At 33.8% G+C, this 21,445-nt stretch overlaps 1 protein-coding gene and 1 long non-coding RNA gene across 7 annotated transcripts in view; one reads left to right on the forward strand and one right to left on the reverse strand.

Annotated features, from left to right (window-relative positions):
- The window catches only part of LOC115448298 (long-chain-fatty-acid--CoA ligase 5), a 31,867-nt gene extending 13,717 nt beyond the window's left edge, over positions 1-18,150 (forward strand). For 5 of the 6 annotated variants that reach the window (XM_037437142.1, XM_030175691.2, XM_030175692.2 and 2 more), the window contains 12 exons: positions 3,532-3,655; positions 4,248-4,391; positions 4,624-4,749; positions 4,938-5,137; positions 5,841-6,041; positions 7,093-7,310; positions 7,556-7,706; positions 9,605-9,715; positions 12,281-12,448; positions 12,630-12,773; positions 13,842-14,015; positions 15,424-18,150. In XM_037437142.1, coding sequence (XP_037293039.1) covers positions 3,532-3,655; positions 4,248-4,391; positions 4,624-4,749; positions 4,938-5,137; positions 5,841-6,041; positions 7,093-7,310; positions 7,556-7,706; positions 9,605-9,715; positions 12,281-12,448; positions 12,630-12,773; positions 13,842-14,015; positions 15,424-15,561 — 1,899 coding nt within the window. In that variant the 3' untranslated portion in view covers positions 15,562-18,150. Of the gene's footprint in view, positions 1-3,265; positions 3,454-3,531; positions 3,656-4,247; positions 4,392-4,623; positions 4,750-4,937; positions 5,138-5,840; positions 6,042-7,092; positions 7,311-7,555; positions 7,707-9,604; positions 9,716-12,280; positions 12,449-12,629; positions 12,774-13,841; positions 14,016-15,423 lie in introns of those variants that run through there. The other variant, XM_037437143.1, reaches the window with a different exon arrangement.
- On the reverse strand, positions 7,329-15,526 carry LOC119188912. The gene is made up of 2 exons (XR_005112161.1): positions 15,403-15,526; positions 7,329-7,703 (listed from the first exon to the last, which is right to left on the reverse strand). It is a non-coding gene; the product is annotated as an uncharacterized LOC119188912 (long non-coding RNA).
- Positions 18,151-21,445: the final 3,295 nt, after the last annotated feature.

The following is a 21,445-nucleotide window of genomic DNA, read 5'->3' on the forward strand; positions in this document are numbered from 1 at the left end:
CAGTATCTTCTTCCATTGATTGTAATGACAGAACGCTATAGAAATTATCAAAAGTGAGTCATAATTCCCCGTTGAGGTTCAATGTGGTCATTTGTGCATTTTGAATATGCCGTAGGCACTAGTAGTTGTACTAGAAAATGAAGTATTAGTGATGGGTTTAGACAACCATAGCGATCCTGGCGAAAAAACAGTAGAAAACCAAAATTTTATTTGTTATCCTATCTTTTACATACTGTAAGTAGTTAAAGATTTTATTCATAACTGTGAATCTATACAAAGAAATTACAAGAATAAGGGTGATTTTTCAACCATTTGATAAAATTATTTGCACAAGAAAATGCCACGCAAAACATATTAAAAAGAACGGTTGAGTGAATATAGTTGTTCAACTGTTTCGGTTTTATGTTTAGCCAAGTTATAATTTATTATATGCATAACTTTTATTTGAAAATTTATAAATCATCCCTAAAAGACATAGTCAAGGGTTTAGTTTTTACATGATTCTAATAGATTACAAGATAGGTACTCTATTTGAATGGATTCATCATTTTTTACACGAAATAGCTCTGGTATTGGACGCCTACTGCCTGGTACGGTCTGTCTTTTCCAATAACACAAGTCAAAAAGCGCGGAGTTATAAACAAAAAATTTTACTGCAAAATACAAACCTCACAACTGACTACATTGTATGATAAAGATCAATACAAAACGAAGTTACATACATTTATCATTACTGACAAGACGTTCTTTTATTATATTTGTAAATATTAATAGATTAAGATATGATAGTAGTGCGGATATAGTTATAAGTACTAATTAATTATTGTTATTCTCTAGTGTCCTTCGTTAGACATCGCTTGCTATGGAATTATAATTCGCAACACACATTCTTGAATGATCGTCTAAAGGTAGAGCAAAATATTTTTTCCATATATAATTTCATAAAAAAGAAGCGAGAATTAATAGGTAACTTACTAATAAAAAAAAAATCATCAAAGCAATGTTACGTATCGCTGGATTTCTATAAAACTGTTGATAGGATGGTAGTATCTTTATAGATTTCGTTTCTTGCAATTCATTGCAATATGTTCCCATTTCACTGGCAGTTTGGGCATAAATTCGTTGCCAATAGACAACGATGTATTGCGCCCATAATTTGTATTGCTTTGTTTTTTAAAATAACACATTACACCAAATTGATGTGATCGTTCATACAAATAGTATATTGATGACGTAAAACGAAACGCAAATCTATCGTATTATGTAAACCCCACATTAATATCAATACGTAGTTTAGATCGAATACTTTGTCTTAGAATCAAATAGGCGTTGTTTAAATGTCTGTTTTGTTCAATTGATTTGCAGAATAAAGTAGACGATAAGTTGCAGTCGAAATTACAAACTTTGCCAGTAATTATCACGTGGCTAGCATAGAAAATAATTGATTAAACTATTTTTTATACTGGACCGCAACTTGCATCCTATACTCAGTAACGATTATGGGACTTCAATGTATGGTATATACTTAATAACAAACGAGAAAGTTTTAATTTATTGTAGTAAATTATTACTGTCATAAAATTTCTATCCAGTGGCTGTTTTGATGATTCTAAAGGTCCATATATTAATTTACATTTTGAATGAGTTCTTTGCTGTCCCTATAACATAATGTTAATTGCAGAAATATAGAGTTTTCTACTGCGTTGTATTTAAAAACCTAATAAGTTATGCATCATATAATTTAAAGGTCAATAACTTAGCTGACAATCTATCATGGACGAATAATTTATATGAATAAAATATTTTTAATATAAAGAAATCATGAAAATAGTCAGTTTTAACTATTTTCACAAATGTTTGACATATTTAATTAATTGCATATTTTTTTGAAATGACGACACTATATAGTTTTTACTGACTGTGTGATGCCTAGTATGGATAACCTGATCAAAAATTTACTGATTTTAATAAAAGGATGTTATCGAAAGCTTTATGACCAATAAAATAATAATTGGCAATCAGTTATTTAGTCAGATGACGCTTCCAATGGCTCACGTATAAATTACGCAATAAGGGAAATCCAATTTATAAAAATAAAAGCTATAAAAACCCATTTCAGATTAAACTTAAATCAAACGGATTCGAATATAGAAAGTTATCATATAGAGCTAACTTTCTGTCAACAAACTGCCTCTCAAGATCATCTAACGCGGAAACTGTAGCTATCCAATAAGGCGTGTCGACAATGTCAACTATTTCAGCTAAAGTATTATTTATACTTGCCAAGAAAGCCGACGTCGCAGGAACGCCCTCTTCAGGGCTTTCCTGCAATATTTATAGAAATTTCTGTGACGCATCACAAACGTCAGCTCACTCAAATATTAAACCCGTGATCATATCAAAGAAATGTACGCGAGATATAGAAGTGACTCATCAATGTGTAGTTATAAAACGTCTCTTGTAACCTCCATAGTAACATTTCTGCATAAAGATTTTATGATCACCTTTAGGTTGAGAAGCATCGATGTGTAAACCGCACAATGTAATTCTAAAACTGTCTCACTAAGTAAATTTAGAAATAACGTCGTCGACATCATTCGTATGTCACGTCGGTTTGTTAAAAATACTCGGTCACACATTTTTCACTTGGCACCGTTTGACGAATTTCCTTTTGACCTTGCACATTTAAGAACGATTTACTTGAATCGATGCGTGTGGTATTTCCAAAAAAATCAGAATGGTCATTGGCATTAAATTTTTAACTGCTATTTCGAACCCCAATGTCAAATAGTCGTATCAAGAAACAAAGGACATTTTAAAGATAATCGTGATAACGACTTACATATAATCCCTATTTGATCGTTTAATGTTTTAACATATTATTTTCATATTAATTCTCTACAATCTTGCACGAGATACAAAAACCCGTATTTTATATACTACGTCGACGTTAAAAAGTTGAATACTCACGTTGCCAACAATATTTAATTTAACACTTTTCGTCGCTTTAATGACATAACAATTCATGCAGTGTCAATTCTGTTCAGAGATGTTTTTTTTCTTTCCCACAAGTGACTTTGACCCGTTCGTCGTTCCATTTTATCATTGTGCAAACTGTAATAATAATATACCGTAATTTGTAAGAGTGCTCCATGTACGGAGCCAAGATTCTGAGTTAGTGGGCCAACTATGTCATTAGGTTAACGGAAAAGTATTTGCATATACCTTTAGTAACTTTTGAAAACGCTTTGAAAGAAATTGTTTACAGGCGTCCAAATATCCGAGCTGATTGTTTTTAAATTAGTCATTTTGTCGTCGATGTGCTCAGTTCGATATGTTGTCGAGATTACGAGTGCTTTGTTGTGCGTGAACTCGTTAATAAGATTACAACTGATTTTCCGTTGAAAGGATTCCGTGCAATGACCCCGGACCTCTCATTAATTACAATAAAACGTAACCTGTTTTCTCGTTTATATTATTCATGTGTTATGACAAAGACATTGCGTTATATACTTTTTATCTCTTTTGCAGGGACCTGAAATGGTACGAGTGTCAAAATTTTACAAAGAAGCAAAGAACGGTCGTTTCTTACGTTATTTGCATGAAGATACACGCACACTTTTCGAGACGTTCCGGCGCGGTGTGAAAGAGTCAAGTAAGTGAGACTTGAGTCGTACTTCCTTTACAAATCGAATTGCAAAATAAAGTTGCAAAGTACACGAGCGTAGAAATATACAGCCTGAAGGATCAATTATGCCGAGATGGTTACGACTTCACAATGTAGTGTTAGACCCATTATTATTTACATACGTTTGATTGCCTCCACGCTCAGTTACAAATTGTTCGCATACAGGCGCAACTGGGAGTGCCTCGGGCGTAATTCAACATAAGGCCCACTTCATTTCCCTTACATTTCCGCTCGTTAACGATAAGTACGATAATACCCGTGTATTACAAAATATTGCTAACATCACTCACGAACTGGTTTACAGGATACAGTTAAACGTAATTTGTGCCACTAGAGTAGTCGGGACAGACGACTTTTTCGTGTTGTTTTGCTACAATGAGACAAGTGTAGTTATTGCACCGCTCGAAAATAAAACATAGGAAAGTCGGAGCGTGTTTAATATTGCGCGGAATATTCCGCAATTTAACTCCGAAGTGTAGGTCGCTTTATGACATTGTGGACATGATAAATTGTGAAGATAAAGCCAATGTCGAATGACACTTCTTAACTAACTTTACAGATAATGGTAATTGTCTCGGTTGGCGTGAGGGACCAAACAAGCCATATGTGTGGCAGACATACAATGAGACTCTGTTGCGAGCCAAGAACTTCGGCTCAGGGCTTATATGCCAAGGCCTCGCACCCGGACAAAGTACTTTTGTTGGTAAGTTTGCAATACCAATAATGTCAAATTTATTGTCTATATCTATACTTATATATAAAGCTGAATTGTTTGTTTATTTGTACTCGTTAATCTTAGGAACTACTTAAACACCATTACCACCGATAGGAATCTATATATATATAATCGGAAAAACTTTTTGACACGGGCCGAACCGCGAGCAAAAGCTAGTTATTTATAATAGTAATTTTAATAGATATTTTTTTATTTTCAGGTATTTATTCACAGAATTGTCCGGAATGGATCATGACAGAACAGGCGGCGTACTGCTATTCAATGGTTATAGTGCCGTTGTACGACACGTTGGGTGCAAACGCATGTGCCTTCATTGTTAACCAAAGTACGTACGATTATATCAAAAGGTATCCATTCAAACATCACCATGCATCGTTTGCATCAGTTATTAGATCATCATGTTTTGCATTTCCTGTCAAAATCGTTAATGCATTGAATTTCATTGCAACTATTCAATTGATACTTAAACATTGATCCTTTTAAAAATAATATTAACGTTTACATCTATTTCAGCTGAAATGGCCGTTGTCGTATGCGAAGACGACAAAAAAGCCAATCTACTATTGGACCAGTCGCCTCGCTGCCTCAGGAAGTTGATCACAATCAAAGAGGTGTCGCCGTCCACTTACCAGAGGGCGAAGAGTCGAGGTGTCGAGATCTTGAAGTTCGCCGACGTGGAATTCCAAGGCGCTCAGAAGGACCATCCGTGCGTCGTGAGTAATGAAAATAATATTATGCGTGTTTTTCACGAAGTGTAAACAACTGTAAAGTCTCCAGTGACTCATTCATAAAACTGATAGAAGTTTCTAATTATATAAAACGCGACTTCGTCTACCGCACGTATTTATTTTAGGTAAATAGCAAATTTCATCACGATGTTTGTTTAAATTACCACTTCCTTGCTCGCGACGCGGAAATGTGAAGTTTTAAACGCTATTTACTGTGACTTGCATTTTATATTCATGTTTTGTGGGTTATATTATTGGCTGGGATAAATATGTATCCCGCTAAAATGACGTTTTTTTCAATGTAAATATTTTTTTATTTAATTGTAGTTTTATTAGCCTTGTTGACTGTTAAAATTATGCATCGTGGTTTAAATATGAAAATTGAACTTTCCTGTTTGCGTAGTTACATAAAATCTCAAAAGATTACGAAAATAGTATGCAAGTTAGCTTATCCCAGTAGTAATAGAAATGTAAAACTTATCATGTCTTTATTCCCGAAGAGGCAGTGGAGCAACCAGGGCTGGATGTCCTTTTCGCCATATAAGTATTCCAAATCATGAGATATTAGGTTGTCAGCCTATTATCCATATCACAAAAAAATTTCAAACTCCAGCCTAATATTAAGTAAAAAAGCAAATAATTTGGTTTTAATAGTAATAGAATAATCAGAAATGAATATTCACCACAGCCACCAAGACCGGAGAACTTATGCACAATCTGCTACACGTCCGGCACTACCGGCATGCCCAAGGGCGTGATGCTGACGCATGAGAACGTGGTCGCGTCCATGTGCAGCGTCACCATGCAACTCGGCGAGCACCGGCCCACCAAGCATGACGTCATGATCTCCTTCCTGCCACTCGCGCATATGCTCGAGCGGTGCTGCGAGGTAACGGTCAATGTTATCAACAATATCAGTAGTTTTAGAGTTAGAGTTTTAACATCATCCGCTTTATTACTAACGTCGTTGATATTGAAGTCGGTGAAATATAAAAGATTGAAAAGAATCTAGATCAATCTATTATTCCATATTATTCAAGCCATAAAAAATATGTTGCCATCCTGGATCGTAGTGAAGCTCAGTTTAGATTTTAAACTGATTGCATTGCCATTTTTATAAGACTCATGTGGCCCACTTATTTCACAAGTCTCATCCAAATGGGTCGTCGTTTTTGTATCTAAGAGCACAAAGACTCTTTAAATATGAATCATTTCGAGTTGAGTTTAACTATTTTTAGTTAATCGATCCTCGCTTACGTTAGATGAAATTTTGGCACCGAATCTTATTTGTCGAGTTTGGATACAACCATATGTGTAGCAAAGTAAAAATGAACAAATAATAGTACTCTACGAAACGAATGGCAGTGAAAGGATTCAAGATAGCCGAGACAGACTTACAAAGAATTGATTAATGGAGTTATCTTCGAGGGTAAAAAACAAATGTATTCGATGGGCTCGCCACAAAGAAATAATGATTGTGCAGAAACCTAAGAGATGAACAAATAAAAGGAATAGCGAAACTTTCTCACTCGGATACACATTATTTCATGCATGTTTCATAACATCCACTTTGATAAAGACAAGAATGTTAGCACTATTAATCAAATGAGTTACATTCAATGTCGGAATTTTGCTTTCATTTTATTATGAAATAATAAAATGAACCTAACCTAACCTAACACTTCATCCAAACGTGTATTCAACTGTAAATAACATAAATTTGTAGCGAGATTTAAATGAGACACCATTGGCAATAAGCAATTTTAGACCTATATGAAGGAAATATCGTCGTATTTCTTGTCATAATTTATAGAATCAGTTTTAAAACAAGGTCTACCGATCTATTTAAGGTCTACTGGTCAGAAAAGAAAAATAAGGCACAAATTACGTCTGGTTCTGAATTATCAGCAATGGCACTAAAGTGATAATTCGAATTTCAGAACGCTCTCTACATGGTGGGAGGAGCTGTCGGTTTCTACAGTGGCGACATCAGAAGGCTGGGCGACGACCTGAGCGCGCTGAAGCCGACCATGCTGCCGGCGGTGCCGCGCCTGCTCAACAGGCTCTACGATAAGGCACAGTCCGAGGTCGCCAACTCGAAGATCAAGAAGCTGCTGTTCAACATGGCGCTGTCTGCAAAGGAATCGGAATTGAAAAGGTACGAGCGGTACATAGATTGAGCGATAATAAAATGTATTATATTTTACTACTCTTGTATCTAAATAGTAAGTAAGTAGCTTTTTTGTCGTAAGAATCTGTATTCATTATTATTACTGTTCCAGTTTAGTTATTTTCATTCTTTTCAGAGATAATTGCCTAGCATTCGATTTGCCTTGTATGTCTCTTTCAAAATCTTGTATCGCATAAAAAATCAAATATACAATTTTAATTATTCTTATACAGAGGTATAATCCGAAGCGATTCCATCTGGGACAAGTTGGTATTCCGCAAGGTGCGCGAGGGCATGGGCGGCAGGCTCCGCATCATGGTGGTGGGGTCGGCCCCGCTGGCTGGCAACGTCCTGACCTTCGCGCGATGTGCCCTCGGATGCCTGGTACGTAACAAAACTCATTAGTAAAACAGCGAACGTTCCGCTTTAAAATTTTGAAAGTTCACGATAGGAGCAAAAGTAACTAGTAAGTACTTATAGCGCAAAATGCTCGAGTGCTACGGGTATAACACGTGATCGCCCCCGATGAGAATAATACCGTCTTGATAGATATGAGTTGTGTGGGAAATCTTTTGACGTCAAAGCGAAAGAAACGGTATCACGAGACATTGAGTTTGATATGAAAAGTTGGAATGTGTTTCATCTATTAATCTTTATTCATTGTTCCGTTTTTTTAAGATCTGGTAATGCATTAGACGAGAAGTCCATTAGGAATGTTTAAACAAATTTATGTTTTGCTCGATCTGAATTATGCACATTGTGATCAAAGCTGTAATATCATGTAAATCCACCGAATGAGTGAATACGTGACGAAGTTTGCAAAAAGATTCCTCTTTCCTTTAAAGATGTTAGTAGTTGTTCAGATTGTTTATCAACTTATAGTTAAAAAATAGAATGGTATAGTATTTTAATTGTTTAATTAACAACATGATGTAACATTGCAAACACATCGATAAAATTTAGAATTATATCTGAGTAGTTATTCAGCTGTTGTGGAAAACCGCCAAAAGAGCTTGCTGATATTTTGAGATCCACTATAACTGTTAAAATCTTGATCGGTATAAACCGACGCAATATTTACCACGAGGCCAGTTAATAATATTTCAACATAATCATAAATTTCTATTTTTAAACGTAAATCGTTTGTTTGTTTTTTTGAATCGTTTAAATGTGTTACGTTTTGCGTATTCGCGCTGTTATTAAATAATTCATCGCCTATTAGCGTTTCAGATGATTCTGTTTCTTGAAATTTGTTTCGAGTCTATTTATATTTCATCCATTGTTGTTTTAATGAGTCATGAATGTTGGCATCTTTTGATTTGACTTAATCATTACGCCCACTGTAAAGTGAGTGACCTCTAATTGCAGCTGTGGTTGTAAAAAGCCTTTGAACAAGTTCATAATGAAGCTGATTGCTTCTAGATTGCTTTATGGTTCTTGCTATTCGAATGCGAAATAGTAGTTATAGAAATGTTGAAGTCTTCTTTTTGTTATGAAGCTGGGCACGATACTTGTCGTGTTTTAGATTGAATCCTAATGAAACAGATCATCATTATTATAAGTGTGTTCGTTTGTGGAATAAATTACGTTTTTGCGACGATGTTTACCAGGTCTTTCATCTCTGCAGATTGAAGTTATTATATTACATCTACGTAATGTTTATTTCACCTCTTTTTAACCTTATTGTTTTGCAAATTTTTATTATAATTTATCCCTTTCAGAATCCTTAATAACAAAGAAGATAATGTAGTAGAACGCGTTATATTAGATTAAGACAAATGTCATATTTAATTCCAAAATGAACTGAATCACTATATCTGTATAATCAGGAACTCTGATCTCGTAATAAGATAATAAAAAAAAAGTCACAAAATGTTCGTCGCGTCGTTAAAGATAATGTTTGCCATATATAAATTACAAGGCGTTAAATGTAAAATGTGATTTTTATGAGTGCTATGATTTCAACATTCTTTACTTACATTTTTGTCACATTCATTGATAGTTAATGATTCTAGACCTTTTTGGCGTTTTACTTCAATTTTGAACATGGAACTTCTATCTTCTTTTTACTTAATCATTATCACTCTTTTCGTCGATATTAACGTCAATATGCATATGACTTGCTATTTTCATCTTCTGCTAGTGATATTTTTTAGTGACCACTCTATAAAATTTGCAGAACACGTCATCGTGTCTTGCTTTAGTTCATATGTGCCCATTGCTCAAAACGAAGAACTGAATTGGAACGATCTTGTGACATAGTGATTGTTGTTGGTTGGCAGATCGTGGAAGGCTACGGTCAGACTGAGTGCACTGCGCCGGTGACTCTCACGGTTCAGGGGGACCACGTGCCCGAACACGTCGGGCCTCCCGTCGCTTGTTGCAAAGTGAAGGTGAGTCGAATAATGTGTATTATTGCTAATACATAAATATATTTTAAATGCGAAAATGACTCTGTCTGTCTTTCTGTCGTGAGACGTTGTCACGGTTAAACCACTGTCAATGAAATTTGGTATAGAGGAAGTTTGAGACCCTGGGAAGGACACAGATTACTTTTATCCGTTGAAAATATATAGGGAAACTTTTATCCCGGAAAAAATCTCTCACACTGGAGGCTGTGTTAGTGATATATGTGTTACGATATTGACATCGTCACTTTTTTTCTAGTCTTATAAGACATTATATTCTTAGAGGTAAATGTTTCCGAAAACACATCAGGGGTTGTCGCCAAGATGCCTCTTTACAATCGTTAATGTTAACGTAGTGTACGAGAATGACATCCTACCGCTAAGATATGTCACTCATATTGTTTTTTTTGTTTTCTGTTAGAAAGGTATTCTAGCCGTAGATGTGTCCGCAATGGAATTATCTTGAGCTTAATGATATATTTGCATAGCGATTTATATAGGCGCATGGGCTTTACTTTTAGAAACTCATTCAGTATAATAATTTATAATTAATAACATAGTCTTTCTTCCTTTTTATCAATCCTTTTTATAAATATTCGACTAACATCGCAATCGCTGTTTTAGATGCACAATTTACACTAGTGCCACATAAAAACATCATAAAATTGTACGCAAAATTAGAACCCGGATTTTGGTTTTAACGATCGCTTAAAATCTGACGAACGATAAAAAAGTTTGAGGACTATAAAATGTATCAAAAATGTTGATTTATATGTTCAATCAAAAAGTATTGGCAGCTGCCAACACACGATTCGAGAGGTTTGAAATATTACCGTTCAATTCAGTGAGAAAAAAATACAGACGGATTGCTTTATTTCATATTAAATAAAGAAATACCTTTATGGTTTTTGCTTTATCTACGCTCTAATAAGTTATTACGACAACTCCACAATGCTTTTGGTTTATAATAATATTTTTATGGAAATTAACAACAGAATAATTGTACAGAACTTATCACTGAGGTTGTCTATCGTTAAAAAAACTTTATTTTACCAAGTTTTCTTATTGGACAAAGCGATTCTCTTTTTAAATTTGATGAGTTTTGTGGTGAGTACGAATATTATACTAATCCTTAAAACCGTCTTTAATCTCTATTTGTTTATTTAGTCTAACGAAAATAAATAATGAGTGGATGAAATTAAATCAAAAGGTTTCTAAGAAGCTGACATCATAATATCAATTATTTCCATCCAAGATGTGACGACTAGTGACAAATATAGTAGGTGTTGTCATATACATCTTGGAATAATAATAGCTTTGATATTTAACTAAACGAGTTTCTTACGATGACTCTCCTCACAATGCCTAAGCAGTAAAATTTGGTTGAAGTCGTAGGACGATGCTACGTAATTTACCCGTTTTCGAATCGGCTTTATTTACTTTTCTATGCCGTCATTTATATGATTCCTCACTTGAAAATAATCTATTGACGTCACATACATTATCTTCAAATACTACGTTACATTTGTCTTTCAAAGAAACCATTAATTTCTTGATTCTACATCCATCATACGAGGTATATATACGCGTAGCCTCTTGAAATCTACGCATTCAGGATATATTTGATCGGAATTTGATTCGAGATTAATATCCGATTTATTTTGACTTGTTTTTATGACGTGGATAAAACAAAGATAAAAGCATTTGATAGATGGGAAATAAAAATGAATAGTATTGTATGACTTGCGGTTGCCAAGTGGTTTGTAGGCACAGAAATCATGTGAGTTTTTCTTTTACACTAATGTAACAGTAATGTTCATGGGTTTATATAATAAATGCCAATAATATTTGGTGCGGAATCATCAAAGTAGATTAGTTCAATGAGGCAGAATTAGTATTTCTAAATCATGTCATTAGCATATTTAATTCAAGGCGGGTCGCAGGAACTTCTTTCTTTTGATAATAACAATAGAAACTGTTATTTTTGATCCGATTTTTATTATTTGCTTACTTAGACTTTAATTATATTTATTTGAAAGCTTACTTCTCCCTGCCCTTAGCCAAGTTTAATATAGAGACCGCGTTTTACGCATGTTTCATAAACGGTTTGAGTTAATTTTTCCTACTGAGGTTCAACTCCTTCTGGTTAATAGTTATTTTTAAATGTGAAAAAATTTAAAGTATCACACGCATAGACACCTTTTATTCGCGAAGTGGAATGCAAATGCGCAACGAGCGCGTCCCCTTTGCTATGAAAATGTCGTCTCATTTGTCCATGGGGTATGTACGCTTATCATCAAATCAAACATATATTCCCAACTCCGAACTGACAATAAACACAAAAACCCAATATCAGTTATCCAACGCGAAAGTATGAGTATACGCCATTTTCAATTGATGATTCCTCTTGCGAAAATAGACCAATAAAGATTTTTCAACTAATGACTTATTTTGATTGGTTTATTAGATCAAATCGTATATTAAACTGAGATGGTTTATTGAATACGGTCGTTGTAATCAATTGCTAACCGAATGTCGCGTATGTTGCAGCTAGTGGACGTGCCCGAGATGGAGTACTACGCGGCGCAGGGGCAAGGCGAGGTATGTGTGCAGGGCGCCAACGTGTTCAAGGGCTACTTCAAGGAGCCGGAGAAGACGCGCGAGGTGATCGACCAGGACGGCTGGCATCACACCGGAGACGTCGGAAAGTGGCTGCCGGTACGTATATACATATACAACGTCATTTTGACGTTAAGTTAATAAATTAAATCACATAGTCGTGTTTCCTTTGGTTCACATTTTCGCCAAAAATCCAGGTTTTAGTTTTATGATTTCATTGATCAAACGCTACACACAAGCCTATTCCAAATAAATATTAACGCATTGTTTGTACTTGCAGAACGGGACACTCAAAATTATCGACAGGAGAAAACACATTTTCAAGCTGTCGCAAGGAGAGTACATAGTGCCGGAGAAGATCGAGAATATTTATATTAGGAGTCAGTATGTGGAGCAGGTTTTCGTGCACGGCGAGTCATTGAAGGTGAGAAAATTTATTTACTATTTGGTTAGTATAAATAAAGTAATTGAAATTGATGAGTTATTTAATTAAGGCTCTTCAAATCAACGGCATATATGTGGTGGGTTCTGAGTGGTTCTGGATTTAAATCCCAGATCGGATCGAACACTTTGTCTCTTTTTGTAACATGATTCATCTAAGACTGGATCTCTGAGCAGGGATTGACGTTAGGCAGGCGGTCAGTTATTAGTCCTTACCCAGTTAATATTAATAAAAAAGTATTGTCAACTAATAGAAGAATTTTTAACATCTTCGTCAGAAAAGCTAAAAATGTAATCTATATATATAAAAATCAATTGCTGTTCGTTAGTCTCGCTAAAACTCAAGATCGGCTGGATAGATTTGGGTAATTTTGGTTTTGAATTATTTATGGAAGTCCAGGGATGGGTTAAACGGTGACAAACATAAATAATAAATAACGGAAAATACTAAAAACGACAATCTAAGTTTTCAATACAAAATGTTTCTAGCCATGAAACATTTGATGTCTTTTGTCTTTTTAGAAATAAAGAATTGGCCTGGCTGTCACATATATAGGTGCGTTCAGAAATTTGTCTGTTTCATAGTTGTAATATGAGGTCCGATTTCTTTGGTTTATTTTTTTCAAATACAAAACATTTTAGAAATAAATAAAGTGTAAAAGTGTCAGTTGGTTCTCAAAAATAGAAAATAAATAAATAAATTTCAAGACTATAATTAAAATCTATCATCAATTTGCCAGTGCGCGAGAACTTTATTTAATGTTATTGTCGCAAAATGCCACGGAGAGGATGACTTAGATCGTCGAAGTTAATCAAATGTGCGACGAGCTACTTCACGTGCAAACCGTACTCTCGACTAGCGAGAGACAGATAATGATAACATACGTATTGTATGGCAAAATTGTGTTTCACAATAATTAATAATAATAAATGTATGTAGGTGATACGAAGTTCACCGGGTCATCTAGTGCGTTATAAAAATCTCTAAATACTACTTGCCTATCCTTTTGATGGAATCTATGTATTTTATGTATATATTTTTGCTCCACAGTCGTGCGTGGTAGCCGTAGTGGTACCCGACGTGGATGTGGTGAAATGCTGGGCGCTGGAAAATGGCATCAAGGGCACCTTCTCCGAGCTGTGCGAGGATGAGCGCATCAAGAAGGTTATTATGGAAGACATGCTGCAGTGGGGCAAGAACGCAGGACTCAAGACTTTTGAGCAGGTAAGACATTTAAGCCGGATTGATTCAGTATTCTCTAAACGCCTTTTTCAATAAACGATCCTAATTTTTGAGTCGATCCCTAAAAGAAACCAATTAAAATAAAGTCGAGTAATAATTAATTTCTAAGGATGTCAAAAATAAATTTGATTTTTCATGAATTGAAAAAACGTTTTCGATTGTATATTGAAATCGGCGGTTAGTCTCCATTTAGGCAAAACCTTTTTAACTCAACAGGAGTTACTTGGAGTATTTGAGTTGTCGTCATTTTTTTCGGGTAGCTGCTAATCTATATCTCGCTGCAATAACATCTAGAGGCGCGGGCCTTGGGAGCGTTATATATAAGTCAGAGATAAATAATTACAAATGGGAAAAAGAATTCGGGGAACTACGCAAGAGCAAGGAGAAAATAGACAGAACGAGAGGAAAATAGAAAAATAGAAAATAGAATAGGGGAAATGTATGCAAGGCGTTGTAGGCCATTACGTAGCTGCAAATATATAATATATGCTCTATATAGTGTGCCTATAATAAACACATATTACTTATTCCTCCGCGCAGGCATTCAGCGAGAAGACCTAAAAGCAAAAGAATTGCCTCGTGTACAATTATATTCTACCATTGTACTGCTATTAGTATCATTGGTAATTTTGAATTTCAAAAATTATGATCGTTCTGCTACAATGGAAATACATGAGATGATTGCCAAACGCGAATTGTCAGAATTTTTCTCCATAATGTTAGCCAGGGTGGTTGCTATCCCACAATATATCAATATATAATCAGGCACCCTACCACGAGCAGACTTATGTTGTTAAACAGGATCGTAAATCATATTTTAATGCATCATTTGGTATTGTTTTAATAAGATAAGTTGGAAACACTTGAAAAACAACACATCGTCTTATCAATAATTCTTTATTTAAGATTATTTTTGTCATTGAACTCGAGATATGTCTCTTTTTCATACGTTATCATAACCGTGAATAAAAATAGCAACTGATAAAATTATATAAGTTAATCAATATTCGGCACTGCGATATGATAAAAAATATGTGTTTGCGGTGATAGTCAAGTTTTATTTGAGCACGGTCTATGTAATATATCTATTGATATGTTTGTGTCTCAATATAGCATGCAGAAAGTTAAGGAGTTTTGTTTTTTTAAATAAAAATTAATGGCCTAACGAGAAAAAAGTTTTTGGGTTGGTACATATAGCTGTATTTGAAGAATCTGCATAAAGTAGATTCTAAATAAAAAATTAGGTGCTTTTCTATATTTTTACCCAGATATATTAATACTTCATTACATCACCCACTCGTTTCTGTGCTAATTTTTGTCCTATACAAAGTAACTGATATTTAAATCGATTTTAGAAATAATCACTCACATTATACCACGTTTGTTCCAGGTGAAAGATATATACCTGCACCCAGATCCGTTCTCGGTACAGAACGGCCTGCTGACGCCCACGATGAAGGCGAAGAGACCAGAAATTCGCAACTACTTCAAACCACAAATAGAGGACATGTATAAGCAACTCGAATAACAGTAGCGAACGCAGTGCACTGACTTAATTATAAGGATCACGTACACTTGAAGCAGGGTCTTTGCGGACGACTGTAATGTATGTTCGAAAGATGATGCGATGAACTGATTTTGATAAGATTAACATTTTATATCGTTTAAGCGTCGCCCACGCGTTAGAAATAGTGTTAATGGTATGTTTTCATGTTCATAACAATGGAATACTTTGACGTGTTTGGATTGATTTATGTAATATAAAATAAGAATATTTAATAAATATAAAAGCGATAATAAAGCTATTGGTTTTAATGACAAACATGGTCCTCGTAACAGTATTAAAGATGAGAAAGTTAATCTTACCAAAATTAGTAATGATTTTAATGAATTAGGAGAAACGTGATGTAAACATCACGAAACTATATATGCCGAAGCGATGTCACTAATTTATCACTTTCTGAATGATGAGTATTTATTGCTGTGAATCTGTTTTAAGAAAACTGAATTATAAAATTCAAAGAATTCTGTGTACTAAAAGCGAGTGAATTACTGATAAAGTTACTAGGATGTTAAAATATCATAGTAGTTTGGACTAGGTAGTAGTGAATCAGTTTGTGACTTCATTAGTATTGGTCTAACAGTAAATTTACAGGTTTGATGGTAAATCTGAAGAATCTGTAAGTGATAAATTAAGTGAAATTCCTATCACAGTACAAGTTGACGATAGCTGTAGACACTTTTCACTTTGCTAAGCTTGTAATAAAAACACTTTTTAAAAAAACTGAAACAAAACTAATTGTAAAATAATTTGTAGATTTGGAATTGTAAATAATCCGAATAGTTTGTAGTAAAATTTTCTTAATGCAATAAAATTGAATATACGGAAACCTCGTTTCTTACACGGTCAATTAAAGACAGGTATCTTCCAAAAAAGCATTTTGCATACAATGGACTTGTGTTTTATTATTTTCCTTATTTAGAAAATATATTAACTTGTGCTATTAAAAAACATTAAACAATTTCTAGCAACAATTATTTGGAATAAAGTACTATGTCATTTGGTACTAAAAAGAAATAAGTTTGTTATAAATGCAATGCAATTGATCTTGTATTCTGAATCCTGATCAGTGATTGTCAACTGGAATACGGACAATACGTTATTTTTAAACGATAATATATGCATTTTATGCTGATATAATTTAAGTATCGATCAGGTTCTACCGTTTACGTTTGTAGGATTAAGTAAAAGAAATAAGCAATATAAATATTTCGACCCAAACAATTTTGATGGCGTTTGAAAAGGTAGTTTTAATGAACACAATACATTAATTGTGCGGAGTTGTACGTTTCTCGTTATAATACGAGTATATTCATCAAATTTTGTTTTCTAATCAACGTACTAAAGGTATGTCCTTAGGCGTTCGCCCTGCGAGCATTCGATAACGAATATTGATATTGTATTTATGAATTTGCCTACACCAAAATCAGACGTAATTATGATGTCTTCATGAACCAAATCAATGAGCTGGTGCTCGTTTTAGGTCTTTGTGCTCGAGTACTTCAAAGTGAAACTCAATGAACTTACGTCCGAATGCTCGTAACAGAATGCTCTCTACGTAAAATGCTCGCGGTGACGACGCCACGTAACATTTTTGTTGCTCGGGAGAATGCGTTTCCGATTCATGAGTATATTTTATATAGTAAATAAATATTAACTTATTTCAAACTGAAACTATCTAAACGGAAATCAAATTACAATTGCGAGGATAACAGGAATAAAACTAGATGCCTAGTTGAATTATATGATAACTTTTCTATACAAGTATTAATGAAATAATTCTAGAAGTTATTTCATTTTTAACAAATTATATTGCAAGGTAACAGCAATTACCATAGCTTTAATATTAGGCAAGCACTTTTCGCCATACCAGAGCCTCGGATTAACGTTACATAAAAAATGCCTATGCAATAGTTATAAGTGATAAAAATGAGTAAATTGTTACCCAGGACTTGACGCGTATCTGTACGATAAACGGACGCGCATACAAAAAATTAAATGCTAAGTTTATAAGCCACAATCTTTCCTTTCTGTTACTCGCTAAGTGTTTTATTTCTTTTGTTTTGCAATGTTTTGTGTGTGTGACAGAATGAGTGTTGCGTCTGAGATTATTTCGATATGTTTGGGTGAAAAATAATGAAGTTACGGGAAACGTCGTACATGACGAAAGTATTTTATTATTACGATGTAATTTTGTAACTTCTAATGCAATTGAACATGTTACAATTTCAAAGCTGATATCGATAAAATACTTAAATATAGTTCTAAACTGTAGTTTTTACCGACATTATGAGTTGACTGAAATATACTGATATAATCTCAGATTATCGTTGATGTTGCCGTGAGAGATTAGTGAGTTTTTCACGATAAAAATAAATATACTTAGTAATAATTAATCCTAGGTGAAACTCGCACCGTGTAGTGTAATTTTATATTCTTAATAAATTGATTGATGCTTTGTGCAAACGTTGTAGTTTCGTGTTGTTCAAACCAAAATTTTGTTGTTATTGGGCGAGTACTACAATAATTTATTTTTAAATAAAATTTTCAAAAATGTTCTGCCTTTTATTTGTATTTTATTTTACAATCCCTTGTCTGACAATGACAGGTTTACTGAGAATTACACTTATGGGTTTTTATGATAGTGTTAAATCAAGCGTTTTCAAAAATTTAAGTAACTTGTGAGTCATAATGACCTCATCGGCATTATCATTTCAACCAAGGCAATGTGAAATGAACTGAACGTAATAGCAAGAGGTACGTGGAAATAAAAACATAAAAATTATATGCAATCCACTTTTAGGAGCTAACGAGACGCGCAGCATAAAAATTAATTCCTTTTTTAAAAGCTCCAAATTAAGACGACATTTTATTACGTTTACTTTTATGAGTTGTTCAACGTGGATATTTGAAAGTACTAGCGTCAAATTGTCCCAATGTAAAAATTTAACAGTATTACTTGCCATTATCAAGTAGTTCACGGGTGCTTCAACGGTGGTGAGAATGATCCAACCGTCTGTTGATCCAGCATAAGTTTAACATTCCCAACTAGATGATGGAATGGAAGGACTGCTGAGTTAAGGACCGCAGGCTAGAACCCAAAACACATCTTTGACTTTCGTAGTTAAGCGTATATTGTTTATCGATTATTGTCGTTTGGAAAGAAAGCTCGCTCTTTGCAGAAAAGGATGGGAGGAGGGCATTGGCATTACTATGTTATTGCCGTGGCAAAAATGCTTTTAGATCCCCTAAACTAAGTAAAATATGTGAAAACTGGTAAAATGAAATATTCTTATATGTATAATGATAGACTATTTCAACATAGTTTTATATAAAATGTAAAAAATAAACTCGTAAAATTTTAATATTACGATTTCTAGGGCAAATGATATACCATTATTGTGTTTATCTAGAAATATATTAAATAAAATTGACCGCTATTATTATAAGCTAGCTAGTATCACGCCCACGCGTTCGCCAACGCAAAATGGCCCGGTGTGGTTATGGTTGTTACTCCCAAAATTTTACGGTCCAATATTGTAGATCGTCCAAAACATAATAGAGAAATTAAAAAAAAAAAATACAGACCATGGGTAGGAATTTTTAATATAGCGTCAAAATATTGTCAATCTGATGTGATACTTCAGAGATAAATACATAAATCGATAAACGAAATACAATTTTCCGGCAATAGATAACGTATATTTTTTAATAAAGCGAAGTAGTTTTACAATTGGTTATATCCGAAATATTTCTCACATTTGGTAACCCTAACTGAGACCTGTATTATTTAACTTCTTGTCAGAATTTATTGGACATACAATTAGTAACATTATTCCAAACGAAATTCCACTTTTACACACAAGTAAACGTCTTATTCTATCTTTTAACTAATAGACTTAAAATACTTCTGACGTCAAGCAACATTGTGCAATCAGGCATTAAAACCATCAGCATAGAGCATTCTATACCATGTTACTTACCTATATTATACCGCGATAATCTTTAGCATATTCAAATTCAACTATCATCAATGCTAATTTTAATCCAATAGATTCAGTAATTGTTTCAATAATATACATAAAGAAGCAGCGAATAAAAAAAGTCTGAGTTCAGAGACCTCATAATAGTCGACAATAATAGTCGATGTGTTTTGCAAAAATATATGTGATGATAAGACATCTTTACAATATTTTAGGACAACATAATTTGTATATACAGTATGTTAGTTATTCGGGGAACCTATTTAAGGAAGCTAAGTTTTAAGTGTATTCTTATCCCAAGTATATATAAAATATATGACTTTTTTGCGGGAATTTAAGGATCATCCTAATAATACCTATTTAAAGAACACATTCATACGTAATGACCGATAAGATAGATCAAACAACTAGCTTACACACGGCCACACCTTCGAAGTCTTTTTACAATTTTTTTGGTACTTATCTTATTATTTATCATATTTTTAAATGCAAACATAAAAATACATGCCTTAACTAAAAATAAATACTGTATTTTAGCTCTCTGCCAAATAACATTTTATATTTCTTAAAATTAAATTGCTCTAAATAAATATTTCTGTAAGGCTATTAGAAATGACATAAGACACAAAAAATATTTTACACAGAGAACACAGATGGTAATAAAATCGTTTTTAATAATAAAGACATATTTATTATGACGTTCATAATGTATTGCGAAAGAATTTATTTGTTTTTCTAATATAATATTACTAGCTTTTACTCGCAGCTTCGCGTGAAAGATTTTTGCGATATAAATTCGTTATATGTATATATTTTGACGGGATAAAAAGCCAATATTCTTCCCAGGGTCTCAAACTATATGCATACCAAATTTCATCGAAATCCATTTAGTAGTTTTTGAGTTTATCGCATTGAGAGTTGAGACATACACACGTGGCGGAGGACTTTATTTTATAATATGCAAGTATGTATGCTACTGGTAAAAATGTTTTACAGCGCCATCTTTTTAAAAATCCCATAATTATATTCTAAATTATATTATATTATATATATTTATATAATAAAGTGAACAAGGATGACTTCACTGTTATGCGGGATAAAAAGCCAGGACGAGAGAGAGGAGGAGAGAGAGAGAAAGAGAGAATTGATAGAGGTTTCATCTCTGAAAAGTTGTTTAGACTAGGAACAATACTTCAATACTAAAGATAAAGGTTTCAACGCAACGATACCTATGAATATTAAAACAAAACTATTTTTCAGATTTTAACACGGTTTTTTCATGGTCTGCCCCGCGACCACGAAGGCTGCAGTCTTCGAAACGTCGGGAGAAAAGTATAACACAAAAAACCGGTATAAAATCGGAAATATAGTTTTATATGAATGTCTAACATTCAACATAAGAAAACATATCTCTGAATTCACGATAACTTCTTTGCAATAGATTTTACCGCATCTTCGTCCGTATTAAAGATTAAAGCCCTTCGCCGATATACACGAAGCTTAGATTACTTTCTAAGTCGTCTTACTACTTTGCTTTATCGACGAAGCACGAGTTTAGTTTTTTTAAACATGAGATGTAAAGGTTAGCTTGAAAACGCCTATATTGAAGTGACACACTTCATCACATATTTGTGACGGTATGACATACCAACATAGTTGCTGAGTGTCGCGGGTGGTCGGTGCTATCTATATTGTCTTATAAAATTGGTTTCTTCATTATTCCAAAATAGTACTATCGTTCGCCAAGTCAGAAAGTTTGCAAATTGTTTAATAATTATGATACTTAAGTCTAGTGCCAGAATTTGATCAAATGTAAGAATTACTGACTGGGCTTTGCGTTTAAATTTATTTGATGACAACTGGCAACA

This window comes from Manduca sexta, chromosome 10 (assembly GCF_014839805.1).
Source record: "Manduca sexta isolate Smith_Timp_Sample1 chromosome 10, JHU_Msex_v1.0, whole genome shotgun sequence".
Classification (NCBI taxonomy): Eukaryota; Metazoa; Arthropoda; class Insecta; order Lepidoptera; family Sphingidae; genus Manduca; species Manduca sexta.